The sequence below is a fragment of the Petromyzon marinus genome, unplaced genomic scaffold (assembly GCF_048934315.1).
Source record: "Petromyzon marinus isolate PM22_M1 ecotype Great Lakes invasive population unplaced genomic scaffold, UKy_Petmar_22M1.pri1.0 PM_Scaffold_304, whole genome shotgun sequence".
Lineage (NCBI taxonomy): Eukaryota > Metazoa > Chordata > Hyperoartia > Petromyzontiformes > Petromyzontidae > Petromyzon > Petromyzon marinus.
In genome coordinates this window covers 35,001-58,273 of record NW_027423285.1, presented here as the reverse complement: position 1 = coordinate 58,273, position 23,273 = coordinate 35,001, and the positions used below count along the sequence as shown (strand labels likewise).

The 23,273-nt window shown below is 34.2% G+C and overlaps 1 protein-coding gene across 1 annotated transcript in view; it reads right to left on the bottom strand.

The window, feature by feature from the left end:
- LOC142923152 (uncharacterized) overlaps positions 1-23,273 on the bottom strand; it is an 82,358-nt gene that overhangs the window by 53,142 nt on the left and 5,943 nt on the right. The window contains exon 3 of the mRNA XM_076064085.1: positions 22,817-22,978. Coding sequence (XP_075920200.1) covers positions 22,817-22,978 — 162 coding nt within the window. The remainder of the gene's footprint in view (positions 1-22,816; positions 22,979-23,273) is intronic.

The window sequence follows — 23,273 nt, the reverse complement described above, 5'->3', positions numbered from 1 at the left end:
ATGATGATGATGATACTACTACTGATCATGATACTACTACTGATCATGATGATACTGATGATGATACTGATGATGATGATGATACTACTACTGATCATGATGATGATACTACTACTGATGATGATACTATTACTGGTGATGATACTACTGATGATGATACTACTACTGATGATGATACTACTACTGATCATGATGATGACACTACTACTGATGATGATGATACTACTACTGATCATGATAATACTACTACTGGTCATGCTGATGATACTACTACTGATGATGATGATACTACTACTGATCATGATGATACTACTACTGATCATGATGATGATGATACTACTACTGATGATGATGATACTACTACTGATCATGATGATACTACTACTGATGATGATGATACTACTACTGATGATTATGATACTACTACTGATGATGATACTACTACTGATGATGATACTACTACTGATGATGATGATACTACTACTGATGATGATGATGATACTACTACTGATCATGATACTACTACTGATCATGATGATACTGATGATGATACTGATGATGATGATGATACTACTACTGATCATGATGATGATACTACTACTGATGATGATACTATTACTGGTGATGATACTACTGATGATGATACTACTACTGATGATGATACTACTACTGATCATGATGATGACACTACTACTGATGATGATGATACTACTACTGATCATGATAATACTACTACTGGTCATGCTGATGATACTACTACTGATGATGATGATACTACTACTGATCATGATGATACTACTACTGATCATGATGATGATGATACTACTACTGATGATGATGATACTACTACTGATCATGATGATACTACTACTGATGATGATGATACTACTACTGATGATACTACTACTGATCATGATGATACTACTACTGATGATGATGATACTACTACTGATGATGATGATACTACTACTGATGATGATGATGATACTACTGATCATGATGATACTACTACTGATGATGATGATACTACTGATCATGATGATACTGATGATGATACTACTACTGATCATGATGATACTGATGATGATGATACTACTACTGATCATGATGATACTGATGATGATGATACTACTACTGATCATGATGATACTGATGATGATACTACTACTGATGATGATGATACTACTACTGATGATGATGATACTACTACTGATGATGATACTACTACTGATGATGATGATACTACTACTGATCATGATGATACTGATGATGATGATATTACTACTGATCATGATGATATTACTACTGATCATGATGATGCTACTACTGATCATGATGATGATACTACTACTGATGATGATGATACTACTACTGATCATGATGATACTACTACTGATGATGATACTATTACTGATGATGATGATACTACTACTGATGATGATACTACTACTGATGATGATACTACTACTGATGATGATACTACTACTGATGATGATGATGATACTACTACTGATGATGATGATGATACTACTACTGATGATGATGATGATACTACTACTGATGATGATACTACTGATCATGATGATACTGATGATGATGATGATACTGATGATGATGATGATACTACTACTGATCATGATGATGATACTACTACTGATGATGATGATACTATTACTGATGATGATACTACTGATGATGATACTACTACTGATGATGATACTACTACTGATGATAATGATACTACTACTGATCATGCTGATGATACTACTACTGATGATGATGATACTACTACTGATCATGATGATACTACTACTGATGATGATGATGACACTACTACTGATGATGATGATACTGATGATGATACTACTACTGATGATGATACTACTACTGATCATGATGATACTACTACTGATCATGATGATGATACTACTACTGATGATGATACTACTACTGATCATGATGATACTACTACCGATCATGATGATACTGATGATGATGATACTACTACTGATCATGATGATACTACTACTGATGATGATGATACTGCTACTGATGATGATGATACTATTACTGATGATGATGATACTACTACTGATGATGATGATACTACTACTGATGATGATGATACTACTACTGATCATGATGATACTGATGATGATGATACTACGACTGATCATGATGATACTGATGATGATGATACTACTACTGATGATGATGATACTACTGCTCATGATGATACTGATGATGATACTACTACTGATGATGATGATACTACTACTGATGATGATGATGATACTACTACTGATCATGATGATACTGATGATGATGATACTACTACTGATCATGATGATACTGATGATGATGATACTACTACTGATCATGATGATGATACTACTACTGATGATGATGATACTGATGATGATGATACTGATGATGATGATACTACTACTGATCATGATGATACTGATGATGATGATACTACTACTGATGATGATGATACTACTACTGCTCATGATGATACTGATGATGATGATGATACTACTACTGATGGTGATACTACTACTGATGATACTACTACTGATGCTGATAAAACTACTGATGATGACACTACTACTGATGATGATGATACTACTACTGATGATGATGATGATACTACTACTGATGATGATGATGATACTACTACTGATGATGATACTACTACTGATGATGATGATGATACTACTACTGATCATGATGATACTGATGATGATGATATTACTACTGATCATGATGATATTACTACTGATCATGATGATACTACTACTGATGATGATGATACTACTACTGATCATGATGATGATACTACTACTGATGATGATACTACTACTGATGATGATGATGATACTACTACTGATGATGATGATACTACTACTGATGATGATGATGATACTACTACTGATGATGATGATACTACTACTGATGATTATGATACTACTACTGATGATGATGGTACTACTACTGATGATGATGATGATACTACTACTGATGATGATACTACTACTGATCATGATGATACTGATGATGATGATACTGATGATGATGATACTACTACTGATCATGATGATGATACTACTACTGATGATGATGATGATACTATTACTGATGATGATACTACTGATGATGATACTACTACTGATGATGATACTACTACTGATGATGATGATACTACTACTGATCATGATGATGACACTACTACTGATGTTGATGATACTACTACTGATCATGATGATACTACTACTGATGATGATGATACTACTACTGATCATGATGATGATACTACTACTGATGATGATGATGATAATACTACTACTGATGATGATACTGATGATGATACTACTACTGATGATGATACTACTACTGATGATGATGATACTACTACTGATGATGATGATACTACTACTGATGATGATACTACTACTGATGATGATACTACTGATGATGATGATGATACTACTACTGATGATGATACTGATGATGATACTACTACTGATGATGATACTACTACTGATGATGATGATAATACTACTACTGATGATGATGATACTGATGATGATACTACTACTGATGATGATGATACTACTACTGATGATGATGATGATACTACTACTGATGATGATGATACTGATGATGATACTACTACTGATGATGATGATACTACTACTGATGATGATGATGATGATACTACTACTGATGATGATGATACTGATGATGATGATGATACTACTACTGATGATGATGATACTACTACTGATGATGATGATACTAATACTGATGATGATGATACTACTACTACTGATGATGATGCTACTACTACTGATGATGATGATACTGATGATGATACTACTACTGATGATGATACTACTACTGATGATGATGATGATAATACTACTACTGATGATGATGATACTACTACTGATGATGATGATGATACTACTACTGATGATGATGATACTGATGATGATACTACTACTGATGATGATGATGATACTACTACTGATGATGATAATACTACTACTGATGATGATACTGATGATGATACTACTACTGATGATGATACTACTACTGATGATGATGATGATACTACTACTGATGATGATACAGATGATGATGATACTACGACTGATCATGCTGATACTGATGATGATGATACTACTGATGATGATGATACTGATCATGATGATAATACTACTGATCATGATGATACTGATGATGATGATACTACTGATCATGATGATACTGATGATGATGATACTACTGATCATGATGATACTGATGATGATGATACTACTACTGATGATACTGATGATGATGATACTACTACTGATGATGATACTACTACTGATCATGATGATACTGATGATGATACTACTACTGATCATGATGATACTGATGATGATGATACTACTACTGATGATGATGATACTACTACTGCTCATGATGATGATGATGATACTACTACTGATCATGATGATACTGATGATGATGATACTACTACTGATCATGATGATGATACTACTACTGATCATGATGATACTGATGATGATGATACTACTACTGATCATGATGATACTGATGATGATACTACTACTGATCATGATGATACTGATGATGATGATACTACTACTGATCATGATGATGATACTACTACTGATCATGATGATACTGATGATACTACTACTGATGATGATACTGATGATGATGAAACTACTACTGATCATGATGATGATACTACTACTGATCATGATGATACTGATGATGATACTACTACTGATCATGATGATAATGATACTACTACTGATGATGATGATACTACTACTGCTCATGATGATACTGATGATGATACTACTACTGATGATGATACTACTACTGTTGATGATGATGATACTACTACTGATGATGATACTACTACTGATGATGATGATACTACTACTGATGATGATGATACTGATGATGATGATGATACTACTACTGATGATGATGATGATACTACTACTGATGATGATGATACTACTACTGATGATGATACTACTACTACTGATGATGATACTACTGATGATGATGATACTACTACTGATGATGATACTACTACTGATGATGATGATGATGATACTACTACTGATGATGATGATAATACTACTACTGATGATGATGATACTGATGATGATACTACTACTGATGATGATGATGACACTACTACTGATGATGATGATACTGATGATGATACTACTACTGATGATGATGATACTACTACTGATGATGATGATAATACTACTACTGATGATGATACTGATGATGATACTACTACTGATGATGTTACTACTACTGATGATGATGATACTACTACTGATGATGATGATACTGATAATGATGATAATACTACTGATCATGATGATACTGATGATGATGATGATACTACTGATCATGATGATACTGATGATGATGATACTACTACTGATGATACTGATGATGATGATACTACTACTGATGATGATGATACTACTACTGATCATGATGATACTGATGATGATGATATTACTACTGATCATGATGATATTACTACTGATCATGATGATACTACTACTGATCATGATGATGATACTACTACTGATGATGATGATACTACTACTGATCATGATGATGATACTACTACTGATGATGATACTACTACTGATGATGATGATGATACTACTACTGATGATGATGATACTACTACTGATGATGATGATGATACTACTACTGATGATGATGATGATACTACTACTGATGATTATGATACTACTACTGATGATGATGGTACTACTACTGATGATGATGATGATGATACTACTACTGATGATGATACTACTACTGATCATGATGATACTGATGATGATGATACTGATGATGATGATACTACTACTGATCATGATGATGATACTACTACTGATGATGATGATACTATTACTGATGATGATACTACTGATGATGATACTACTACTGATGATGATACTACTACTGATGATGATGATACTACTACTGATCATGATGATGACACTACTACTGATGTTGATGATACTACTACTGATCATGATGATACTACTACTGATGATGATGATACTACTACTGATCATGATGATGATACTACTACTGATGATGATGATGATAATACTACTACTGATGATGATACTGATGATGATACTACTACTGATGATGATACTACTACTGATGATGATGATACTACTACTGATGATGATGATACTACTACTGATGATGATGATGATACTACTACTGATGATGATGATGATGATACTACTACTGATGATGATACTACTGATCATGATGATACTGATGATGATGATACTGATGATGATGATGATACTACTACTGATCATGATGATGATACTACTACTGATGATGATGATACTATTACTGATGATGATACTACTGATGATGATACTACTACTGATGATGATACTACTACTGATGATAATGATACTACTACTGATCATGCTGATGATACTACTACTGATGATGATGATACTACTACTGATCATGATGATACTACTACTGATGATGATGATGACACTACTACTGATGATGATGATACTGATGATGATACTACTACTGATGATGATACTACTACTGATCATGATGATACTTCTACTGATCATGATGATGATACTACTACTGATGATGATACTACTACTGATCATGATGATACTACTACCGATCATGATGATACTGATGATGATGATACTACTACTGATCATGATGATACTACTACTGATGATGATGATACTGCTACTGATGATGATGATACTATTACTGATGATGATGATACTACTACTGATGATGATGATACTACTACTGATCATGATGATACTACTACTGATCATGATGATACTGATGATGATGATACTACGACTGATCATGATGATACTGATGATGATGATACTACTACTGATGATGATGATACTACTGCTCATGATGATACTGATGATGATACTACTACTGATGATGATGATACTACTACTGATGATGATGATACTACTACTGATCATGATGATACTGATGATGATGATACTACTACTGATCATGATGATACTGATGATGATGATACTACTACTGATCATGATGATGATACTACTACTGATGATGATGATACTGATGATGATGATACTGATGATGATGATACTACTACTGATCATGATGATACTGATGATGATGATACTACTACTGATGATGATGATACTACTACTGCTCATGATGATACTGATGATGATGATGATGATACTACTACTGATGGTGATACTACTACTGATGATACTACTACTGATGCTGATAAAACTACTGATGATGACACTACTACTGATGATGATGATACTACTACTGATGATGATGATGATACTACTACTGATGATGATGATACTACTACTGATGATGATACTACTACTGATGATGATGATGATACTACTACTGATCATGATGATACTGATGATGATGATATTACTACTGATCATGATGATATTACTACTGATCATGATGATACTACTACTGATCATGATGATGATACTACTACTGATGATGATGATACTACTACTGATCATGATGATGATACTACTACTGATGATGATACTACTACTGATGATGATGATGATACTACTACTGATGATGATGATACTACTACTGATGATGATGATGACACTACTACTGATGATGATGATGATGATACTTCTACTGATGATTATGATACTACTACTGATGATGATGGTACTACTACTGATGATGATGATGATACTACTACTGATGATGATACTACTACTGATCATGATGATACTGATGATGATGATACTGATGATGATGATACTACTACTGATCATGATGATGATACTACTACTGATGATGATGATGATGATGATACTATTACTGATGATGATACTACTGATGATGATACTACTACTGATGATGATACTACTACTGATGATGATGATACTACTACTGATCATGATGATGACACTACTACTGATGTTGATGATACTACTACTGATCATGATGATACTACTACTGATGATGATGATACTACTACTGATCATGATGATGATACTACTACTGATGATGATAATACTACTACTGATGATGATACTGATGATGATACTACTACTGATGATGATACTACTACTGATGATGATGATACTACTACTGATGATGATGATACTACTACTGATGATGATACTACTACTGATGATGATACTACTGATGATGATGATGATGATACTACTACTGATGATGATACTGATGATGATACTACTACTGATGATGATACTACTACTGATGATGATGATAATACTACTACTGATGATGATGATACTGATGATGATACTACTACTGATGATGATGATACTACTACTGATGATGATGATGATGATACTACTACTGATGATGATGATACTGATGATGATACTACTACTGATGATGATGATACTACTACTGATGATGATGATGATACTACTACTGATGATGATGATACTGATGATGATGATGATACTACTACTGATGATGATGATACTACTACTGATGATGATGATACTACTACTGATGATGATGATACTACTACTACTGATGATGATGCTACTACTACTGATGATGATGATACTGATGATGATACTACTACTGATGATGATACTACTACTGATGATGATGATGATGATACTACTACTGATGATGATGATACTACTACTGATGATGATGATGATACTACTACTGATGATGATGATACTGATGATGATACTACTACTGATGATGATGATGATACTACTACTGATGATGATGATAATACTACTACTGATGATGATACTGATGATGATACTACTACTGATGATGATACTACTACTGATGATGATGATAATACTACTACTGATGATGATACAGATGATGATGATACTACGACTGATCATGCTGATACTGATGATGATACTACTACTGATGATGATGATACTGATCATGATGATAATACTACTGATCATGATGATACTGATGATGATGATACTACTGATCATGATGATACTGATGATGATGATACTACTGATCATGATGATACTGATGATGATGATACTACTACTGATGATACTGATGATGATGATACTACTACTGATGATGATACTACTACTGATCATGATGATACTGATGATGATACTACTACTGATCATGATGATACTGATGATGATGATACTACTACTGATGATGATGATACTACTACTGCTCATGATGATGATGATGATACTACTACTGATCATGATGATACTGATGATGATGATACTACTACTGATCATGATGATGATACTACTACTGATCATGATGATACTGATGATGATACTACTACTGATCATGATGATACTGATGATGATACTACTACTGATCATGATGATACTGATGATGATGATACTACTACTGATCATGATGATGATACTACTACTGATCATGATGATACTGATGATACTACTACTGATGATGATACTGATGATGATGAAACTACTACTGATCATGATGATGATACTACTACTGATCATGATGATACTGATGATGATACTACTACTGATCATGATGATAATGATACTACTACTGATGATGATGATACTACTACTGCTCATGATGATACTGATGATGATACTACTACTGATGATGATGATGATACTACTACTGTTGATGATGATGATACTACTACTGATGATGATACTACTACTGATGATGATGATACTACTACTGATGATGATGATACTGATGATGATGATGATACTACTACTGATGATGATGATACTACTACTGATGATGATGATACTACTACTGATGATGATACTACTGATGATGATGATACTACTACTGATGATGATACTACTACTGATGATGATGATGATACTACTACTGATGATGATGATAATACTACTACTGATGATGATGATACTGATGATGATACTACTACTGATGATGATGATGACACTACTACTGATGATGATGATACTGATGATGATACTACTACTGATGATGATGATACTACTACTGATGATGATGATAATACTACTACTGATGATGATACTGATGATGATACTACTACTGATGATGTTACTACTACTGATGATGATGATACTACTACTGATGATGATGATACTGATAATGATGATAATACTACTGATCATGATGATACTGATGATGATGATGATACTACTGATCATGATGATACTGATGATGATGATACTACTACTGATGATACTGATGATGATGATACTACTACTGATCATGATGATACTGATGATGATGATATTACTACTGATCATGATGATATTACTACTGATCATGATGATACTACTACTGATCATGATGATGATACTACTACTGATGATGATGATACTACTACTGATCATGATGATGATACTACTACTGATGATGATACTACTACTGATGATGATGATGATGATACTACTACTGATGATGATGATACTACTACTGATGATGATGATGATACTACTACTGATGATGATGATGATGATACTACTACTGATGATTATGATACTACTACTGATGATGATGGTACTACTACTGATGATGATGATGATGATACTACTACTGATGATGATACTACTACTGATCATGATGATACTGATGATGATGATACTGATGATGATGATACTACTACTGATCATGATGATGATACTACTACTGATGATGATGATACTATTACTGATGATGATACTACTGATGATGATACTACTACTGATGATGATACTACTACTGATGATGATGATACTACTACTGATCATGATGATGACACTACTACTGATGTTGATGATACTACTACTGATCATGATGATACTACTACTGATGATGATGATACTACTACTGATCATGATGATGATACTACTACTGATGATGATGATGATAATACTACTACTGATGATGATACTGATGATGATACTACTACTGATGATGATACTACTACTGATGATGATGATACTACTACTGATGATGATGATACTACTACTGATGATGATACTACTACTGATGATGATACTACTGATGATGATGATGATACTACTACTGATGATGATACTGATGATGATACTACTACTGATGATGATACTACTACTGATGATGATGATAATACTACTACTGATGATGATGATACTGATGATGATACTACTACTGATGATGATGATACTACTACTGATGATGATGATGATGATACTACTACTGATGATGATGATACTGATGATGATACTACTACTGATGATGATGATACTACTACTGATGATGATACTACTACTGATGATGATGATACTGATGATGATGATGATGATACTACTACTGATGATGATGATACTACTACTGATGATGATGATACTACTACTGATGATGATGATACTACTACTACTGATGATGATGCTACTACTACTGATGATGATGATACTGATGATGATACTACTACTGATGATGATACTACTACTGATGATGATGATGATAATACTACTACTGATGATGATGATACTACTACTGATGATGATGATGATACTACTACTGATGATGATGATACTGATGATGATACTACTACTGATGATGATACTACTACTGATGATGATGATAATACTACTACTGATGATGATACTGATGATGATACTACTACTGATGATGATACTACTACTGATGATGATGATGATACTACTACTGATGATGATACAGATGATGATGATACTACGACTGATCATGCTGATACTGATGATGATGATACTACTACTGATGATGATGATACTGATCATGATGATAATACTACTGATCATGATGATACTGATGATGATGATACTACTGATCATGATGATACTGATGATGATGATACTACTGATCATGATGATACTGATGATGATGATACTACTACTGATGATACTGATGATGATGATACTACTACTGATGATGATACTACTACTGATCATGATGATACTGATGATGATACTACTACTGATCATGATGATACTGATGATGATGATACTACTACTGATGATGATGATACTACTACTGCTCATGATGATGATGATGATACTACTACTGATCATGATGATACTGATGATGATGATACTACTACTGATCATGATGATGATACTACTACTGATCATGATGATACTGATGATGATGATACTACTACTGATCATGATGATACTGATGATGATACTACTACTGATCATGATGATACTGATGATGATGATACTACTACTGATCATGATGATGATACTACTACTGATCATGATGATACTGATGATACTACTACTGATGATGATACTGATGATGAGGAAACTACTACTGATCATGATGATGATACTACTACTGATCATGATGATACTGATGATGATACTACTACTGATCATGATGATAATGATACTACTACTGATGATGATGATACTACTACTGCTCATGATGATACTGATGATGATACTACTACTGATGATGATGATGATACTACTACTGTTGATGATGATGATACTACTACTGATGATGATACTACTACTGATGATGATGATACTACTACTGATGATGATGATACTGATGATGATGATACTACTACTGATGATGATGATGATACTACTACTGATGATGATGATACTACTACTGATGATGATACTACTGATGATGATGATACTACTACTGATGATGATACTACTACTGATGATGATGATGATGATACTACTACTGATGATGATGATAATACTACTACTGATGATGATGATACTGATGATGATACTACTACTGATGATGATGATGATGACACTACTACTGATGATGATGATACTGATGATGATACTACTACTGATGATGATGATACTACTACTGATGATGATGATAATACTACTACTGATGATGATACTGATGATGATACTACTACTGATGATGTTACTACTACTGATGATGATGATACTACTACTGATGATGATGATACTGATAATGATGATAATACTACTGATCATGATGATACTGATGATGATGATGATACTACTGATCATGATGATACTGATGATGATGATACTACTACTGATGATACTGATGATGATGATACTACTACTGATGATGATGATACTACTACTGATCATGATGATACTGATGATGATACTACTACCGATCATGATGATACTGATGATGATGATACTACTACTGATGATGATGATACTACTACTGCTCATGATGATGATGATGATACTACTACTGATCATGATGATACTGATGATGCTGATACTACTACTGATCATGATGATGATACTACTACTGATCATGATGATACTGATGATGATGATACTACTACTGATCATGATGATACTGATGATGATGATACTACTACTGATCATGATGATACTGATGATGATGATACTACTACTGATCATGATGATGATACTACTACTGATCATGATGATACTGATGATGATACTACTACTGATGATGATACTGATGATGATGATACTACTACTACTGATCATGATGATGATACTACTACTGATCATGATGATACTGATGATGATACTACTACTGATCATGATAATAATGATACTACTACTGATGATGATGATACTATTACTGCTCATGATGATACTGATGATGATACTACTACTGATGATGATACTACTACTGATGATGATGATACTACTACTGATCATGATGATACTGATGATGATGATACTACTACTGATCATGATGATACTGATGATGATGATACTACTACTGATCATGATGATACTGATGATGATGATACTACTACTGATCATGATGATGATACAACTACTGATCATGATGATACTGATCATGATGATACTGATGATGATGATACTACTACTGATCATGATGATACTACTGATCATGATGATACTACTACTGATGATGATGATACTACTGATCATGATGATACTGATGATGATACTACTACTGATCATGATGATACTGATGATGATGATACTACTACTAATGATGATGATACTGATGATGATGATACTACTACTGATCATGATGATGATACTTCTACTGATCATGATGATACTGATGATGATACTACTTCTGATCATGATGATACTGATGATGATGATACTACTACTGATGATGATGATACTACTACTGCTCATGATGATACTGATGATGATACTACTACTGATGATGATGATGATACTACTACTGATGATGATGATGATACTACTACTGATCATGATGATACTGATGATGATGATGATGATACTACTACTGATCATGATGATACTGATGATGATGATACTACTACTGATCATGATGATACTGATGATGATGATACTACTGATCATGATGATACTGATGATGATGATACTACTACTGATGATGATACTGATGATGATGATACTACTACTGATCATGATGATACTGATGATGATGATGATACTACTGATGATGATGATACTGATGATGATGATACTACTACTGATGATGATGATACTACTACTGCTCATGATGATACTGATGATGATGATACTACTACTGATGGTGATACTACTACTGATGATACTACTACTGATGCTGATACAACTACTGATGATGATACTACTACTGATGATGATGATACTACTACTGATGATGATGATACTACTACTGATGATGATACTACTACTGATGATGATGATACTACTTCTGATCATGATGATACTGATGATGATGATATTACTACTGATCATGATGATATTACTACTGATCATGATGATACTACTACTGATCATGATGATGATACTACTACTGATGATGATGATACTACTACTGATCATGATGATACTACTACTGATGATGATACTATTACTGATGATGATGATACTACTACTGATGATGATACTACTACTGATGATGATACTACTACTGATGATGATGATGATACTACTACTGATGATGATGATGATGATGATACTACTACTGATGATGATGATGATACTACTACTGATGATGATGATGATACTACTACTGATGATGATACTACTGATCATGATGATACTGATGATGATGATGATACTGATGATGATGATGATACTACTACTGATCATGATGATGATACTACTACTGATGATGATGATACTATTACTGATGATGATACTACTGATGATGATACTACTACTGATGATGATACTACTACTGATGATAATGATACTACTACTGATCATGCTGATGATACTACTACTGATGATGATGATACTACTACTGATCATGATGATACTACTACTGATGATGATGATGACACTACTACTGATGATGATGATACTGATGATGATACTACTACTGATGATGATGATACTACTACTGATCATGATGATACTACTACTGATCATGATGATACTACTACTGATGATGATACTACTACTGATCATGATGATACTACTACCGATCATGATGATACTGATGATGATGATACTACTACTGATGATGATGATGATACTACTACTGATCATGATGATACTGATGATGATACTACTACTGATCATGATGATACTGATGATGATGATACTACTACTGATCATGATGATGATACTACTACTGATGATGATGATACTGATGATGATGATACTGATGATGATGATACTACTACTGATCATGATGATACTGATGATGATGATACTACTACTGATGATGATGATACTACTACTGCTCATGATGATACTGATGATGATGATGATACTACTACTGATGGTGATACTACTACTGATGATACTACTACTGATGCTGATAAAACTACTGATGATGACACTACTACTGATGATGATGATACTACTACTGATGATGATGATGATGATACTACTACTGATGATGATGATGATACTACTACTGATGATGATACTACTACTGATGATGATGATACTACTACTGATCATGATGATACTGATGATGATGATATTACTACTGATCATGATGATATTACTACTGATCATGATGATACTACTACTGATCATGATGATGATACTACTACTGATGATGATGATACTACTACTGATCATGATGATACTACTACTGATGATGATGATACTACTACTGATGATGATGATACTACTACTGATGATGATGATGATACTACTATTGATGATGATGATACTACTACTGATGATGATGATACTACTACTGATGATGATGATGATGATACTACTACTGATGATTATGATACTACTACTGATGATGATACTACTACTGATGATGATGATGATGATACTACTACTGATGATGATACTACTACTGATCATGATGATACTGATGATGATGATACTGATGATGATGATACTACTACTGATCATGATGATGATACTACTACTGATGATGATGATGATACTATTACTGATGATGATACTACTGATGATGATACTACTACTGATGATGATGATACTACTACTGATCATGATGATGACACTACTACTGATGTTGATGATACTACTACTGATCATGATGATACTACTACTGATGATGATGATACTACTACTGATCATGATGATGATACTACTACTGATGATGATGATGATACTACTACTGATCATGATGATACTGATGATGATTATATTACTACTGATCATGATGATATTACTGCTGATCATGATGATACTACTACTGATCATGATGATGATACTACTACTGATCATGATGATACTACTACTGATGATGATGATACTATTACTGATGATGATGATGATACTACTACTGATGATGATGATACTACTACTGATGATGATGATACTACTACTGATGATGATACTACTACTGATGATGATGATACTACTACTGATGATTATGATACTACTACTGATGATGATACTACTACTGATGATGATGATACTACTACTGATGATGATGATGATGATACTACTACTGATCATGATACTACTACTGATCATGATGATACTGATGATGATGATACTGATGATGATGATGATACTACTACTGATCATGATGATGATACTACTACTGATGATGATACTATTACTGGTGATGATACTACTGATGATGATACTACTACTGATGATGATACTACTACTGATCATGATGATGACACTACTACTGATGATGATGATACTACTACTGATCATGATGATACTACTACTGGTCATGCTGATGATACTACTACTGATGATGATGATACTACTACTGATCATGATGATACTACTACTGATCATGATGATGATACTACTACTGATGATGATGATACTACTACTGATCATGATGATACTACTACTGATGATGATGATACTACTACTGATGATACTACTACTGATCATGATGATACTACTACTGATGATGATGATACTACTACTGATGATGATGATACTACTACTGATGATGATACTACTGATCATGATGATACTACTACTGATGATGATGATACTACTGATCATGATGATACTGATGATGATACTACTACTGATCATGATGATACTGATGATGATGATACTACTACTGATGATGATGATACTACTACTGCTCATGATGATACTGATGATGATACTACTACTGATGATGATGATACTACTACTGATGATGATACTACTACTGATCATGATGATACTGATGATGATACTACTACTGATCATGATGATACTGATGATGATGATGATACTACTACTGATCATGATGATGATACTACTACTGATCATGATGATACTGATGATGATGATACTACAACTGATCATGATGATACTGATGATGATGATACTACTACTGATGATGATGATACTACTACTGCTCATGATGATACTGATGATGATGATGATGATACTACTACTGATGGTGATACTACTACTGATGATACTACTACTGATGCTGATACAACTACTGATGATGATACTACTACTGATGATGATACTACTACTGATGATGATGATACTACTACTGATGATGATACTACTACTGATGATGATACTACTGATGATGATGATACTACTACTGATCATGATGATACTGATGATGATATTACTACTGATCATGATGATATTACTACTGATCATGATGATACTACTACTGATCATGATGATGATACTACTACTGATGATGATGATACTACTACTGATCATGATGATAGTACTACTGATGATGATGATACTATTACTGATGATGATACTACTACTGATGATGATGATACTACTACTGATGATGATGATACTACTACTTATGATGATACTACTACTGATGATGATGATACTACTACTGATGATGATACTACTACTGATGATGATGATACTACTACTGATGATGATACTACTACTGATGATGATGATGATACTACTACTGATGATGATACTACTACTGATCATGATGATACTGATGATGATGATACTGATGATGATACTACTACTGATCATGATGATACTGATGATGATACTACTACTGATCATGATGATGATACTACTACTGATCATGATGATACTGATGATGATGATGATACTACTACTGATCATGATGATACTGATGATGATGATGATGATACTACTACTGATGATGATGATACTACTACTGCTCATGATGATACTGATGATGATACTACTACTGATGGTGATACTACTACTGATGATGATGATACTACTGATGATGATGATACTACTACTGATCATGATGATACTGATGATGATGATATTACTACTGATCATGATGATATTACTACTGATCATGATGATACTACTACTGATCATGATGATGATACTACTACTGATGATGATGATACTACTACTGATCATGATGATAGTACTACTGATGATGATGATACTATTACTGATGATGATGATGATACTACTACTGATGATGATGATACTACTACTGATGATGATGATACTACTACTGATGATGATGATACTACTACTGATGATGATGATACTACTACTGATGATTATACTACTACTGATGATGATGATACTACTGATGATGATACTACTACTACTGATGATGATGATGATGATACTACTACTGATGATGATACTACTACTGATCATGATGATACTGATGATGATGATACTGATGATGATGATACTACTACTGATCATGATGATGATACTACTACTGATGATGATGATACTATTACTGATGATGATACTACTGATGATGATACTACTACTGATGATGATACTACTACTGATGATGATGATGATACTACTGATCATGATGATGATACTACTACTGATCATGATGATACTACTACTGATCATGCTGATGATACTACTACTGATCATGCTGATGATACTACTACTGATCATGATGATACTACTACTGATCATCATGATGATACTACTACTGATGATGATGATACTACTACTGATCATGATGATACTACTACTGATGATGATGATGATGATACTACTACTGATGATGATACTACTACTGATCATGATGATACTACTACCGATCATGATGATACTGATGATGATGATACTACTGATGATGATACTACTACTGATGATGATACTACTACTGATGATGATACTATTACTGATGATGATACTACTACTGATGATGATGATACTACTACTGATGATGATACTTCTACTGATCACGATGGTACTACTGATCATGATGATGATACTACTACTGATGATGATGATACTACTACTGATCATGATGATACTACTACTGATCATGATGATACTACTACTGATCATGATGATACTACTACTGATGATGATGATACTACTACTGATGATGATACTACTACTGATCATGATGATACTGATGATGATGATACTACTACTGATCATGATGATGATACTACTACTGATGATCAGTTTAACATGTAGGCTTTCGCGACCAATATTATTCATAATAAAGGTTTTTGGGTTAGATCGCGTTATTTATAAATGTGTCGTAACCCTCCACCACCCGACACGGCCAATCAGCAAAAGAAAGTGTCACGTTGACAAAAGACAAATAATTCACTACTTCAGCCCACCGGTGTGTTGAAGAGTGAATCCACATTTAGAGTTTGAGTTGTACTGTGACGTTTCGCTGGTAAATACTTCCAGCATCATCGGGCAATTCGCCAGAATGGTAAAGCCCTCTCCAATTGCTCCGGGTTTTATATAGAACAGCAGCAGGGTGACGTCATCACTTAACTCATATCAGGTGCAGTGATTAGAGGCGGAGGTATTGTAATTATATAATCGATTAGTGATCAGTCATTGGTTATGATTAGTAATGAGTTGTAGATTAGTAATTCTTTAAATCAAAATGTAATGTGTATTATTTAATAATGCGCTTCCAGGCCGCACTAAGTCGGTAGCTGTCAGAGCGATTAAAGTTATTCTTGTTCCTCTCAATTTCAATGGATTCTCTAATTAGTCTTTGCCAGTAATAATTAGTTTTACACAACACTGCAACATTGTCAAAATCAATTGAGTGTCCTTGTTGACAAGCATGTTCTGCCACTGCCGACAGTTGTGTTTGAGATAATTTAATATTTCTCTGATGTTCTTTTAGTCTTACGCTGATGTTACGTCCCGTCTGCCCAATGTAGCAGCTGTCACATAAACAATTAATCCGATATACACTTTCTGTTGATAGTTTAGGTAATGCGTCTTTAGTGCAAGATACTAGTTTTTGAATTTTGTGTACTGTACCAAATCTTACTGTAATGTTTTGCTTTTGCAAAACACGGGCTAATTTGTCAGTTACTCCTGAGATATATGGATTTTTTTTTATTGTTTTAACAATCTGGTCGCTTTCAGCAGTATTGCTTTGCGATCTTGATTTGGCATTCAGTGCTCTGTTAATTTGAGCATTATTGTAGCCATTCTGCCGTAGTGCGTCTTTAACGTGTTTAATCTCTCTCACTAGACTCTCACCATCTGACACTGTTTTAGCCCGATGAATGAGCGTCTTGATAAGGGAGGATTTCTGAGCTGGATGATGATGTGATTCTGCATTCAGATAGGCATCAAGTGTGCGTTTGCTTTCTGTAAACGCCGCGTGTTATTTTACCGTTTAGGGCATGTCCAAGCAAAATATCTAGGAATGGGAGTGTGTTATTCACCTCCATTTCCATGGTGAACTGGATGGCCGGGTTTTGTGCATTGAGATGATAGTGTATCAAGTACTTTAAGCGATTCGTCCACTGGAACCTTAGTGAATAGAGAAATCACATCAAAACTTACCAGAATATCATCAGGAGTAAGTTTAATATCTTGAATCACATTCACAAGATGTTCTGAATTTTTTATGAATGAAGATGTCCTACCGATGTTGGGCTGTATTTGTTTGGTTATATATTTTGCTAATTGATATGTGGCAGAGCCAATTGTACTGACTATGGGTCGTAATGGGATGCCGATTTTATGAATCTTTGGTAGCCCATAGAGTCTAGGTGGTTTTGAGGCCCTTGGCTTAATTTGGTATTGCTCATTTTTAGGGATTAATGAATTTGCAATTATTGCAGTGGTCTTACGTAAATGTGGATTCACTCTTCAACACACCGGTGGGCTAAAGTAGTGAATTGTCTTTTTGTCAACGAGACACTTTTTTTGCTGATTGGCCGTGTTGGGTGGTGGAGGGTTACGACACATTTATAAATAACGCGATCTAACCCAAAAACCTTTATTATGAATACTACTGATGATGATGATACTACTACTGATGATGATGATACTGATGATGATGATACTACTACTGATGATGATACTGATGATGATGATACTACTACTGATGATGATACTGATGATGATGATGCTAATGATGATGATGATACTACTACTGATGATGATGATGATGATACTACTGCTGATGATGATACTACTGCTGCTGATGATGATGATACTACTGCTGCTGATGATGATACTACTGCTGATGATGATACTACTCATGATGATACTGATGATGATGCTAATGATGATGATGATACTACTACTGAAGATGATGATACTGCTACTGATGATGATGATACTACTACTGATGATGATACTACTACTGATGATGATGATACTACTACTGATGATGATACTACTACTGATGATGATGATACTACTACTGATGATGATACTACAAATGATGATGATGATACTACTACTGATGATGATACTACAAATGATGATGATGATACTACTACTGATGATGCTACTACTACTGATGATGATACTACTACTGATGATGATACTACTGATGATGATGATGATACTACTACTGACGATGATGATGATGATACTACTACTGATGATGATGATGATACTACTGCTGATGATGATACTACTGCTGCTGATGATGATGATACTACTGCTGCTGATGATGATGATACTACTGCTGATGATGATACTACTGATGATGATACTGATGATGATGCTAATGATGATGATGATACTACTACTGAAGATGATGATACTGCTACTGATGATGATGATACTACTACTGATGATGATACTACTACTGATGATGATGATGATACTACTACTGATGATGATACTACAAATGATGATGATACTACTACTGATGATGATACTACAAATGATGATGATGATACTACTACTGATGATGCTACTACTACTGATGATGATACTACTACTGATGATGATACTACTGATGATGATGATGATACTACTACTGACGATGATGATGATACTACTACTGATGATGATGATACTACTACTGATGATGATGATGATACTACTGATGATGATACTACTACTGATGATGATACTACTACTGATGATGATGATGCTACTACTGATGATGATGATACTACTACTGATGATGATGATGATACTACTGATGATGATGATGATGATACTACTGATGATGATACTACTGATGATGATGATGCTGGTACCTCCTTGAGGATTCTCTGCTTCCGGATCTCCGCTCTGATGAGATCTGCTTGCCTTAGCTCCTTCTGCAGGTCACTCAGCTCACCACCCTCACCACTCAGCTCACCACCACCATCACCACTCAGCTCACCACCACCCAAATCCTCACCACTCAGCTCCTCCAGCTGTGAAAACAAAAACCCAGCTGATGGAGACCACTCAGCTACTCACCACTCAGCTACTCACCACTCAGCTACTCACCACTCAGCTACTCACCACCACTCAGCTACTCACGACCACTCAGCTACTCACCACCACTCAGCTACTCACCACTCAGCTACTCACCACCACCATCACCACTCAGCTCACCACTGCCACCATCATCACTCAGCTCACCACCCTCACGACTCAGCTCACCACCACCACCATCACTCAGCTCACCACCACCCAAATCCTCACCACTCAGCTCCTCCAGCTGTG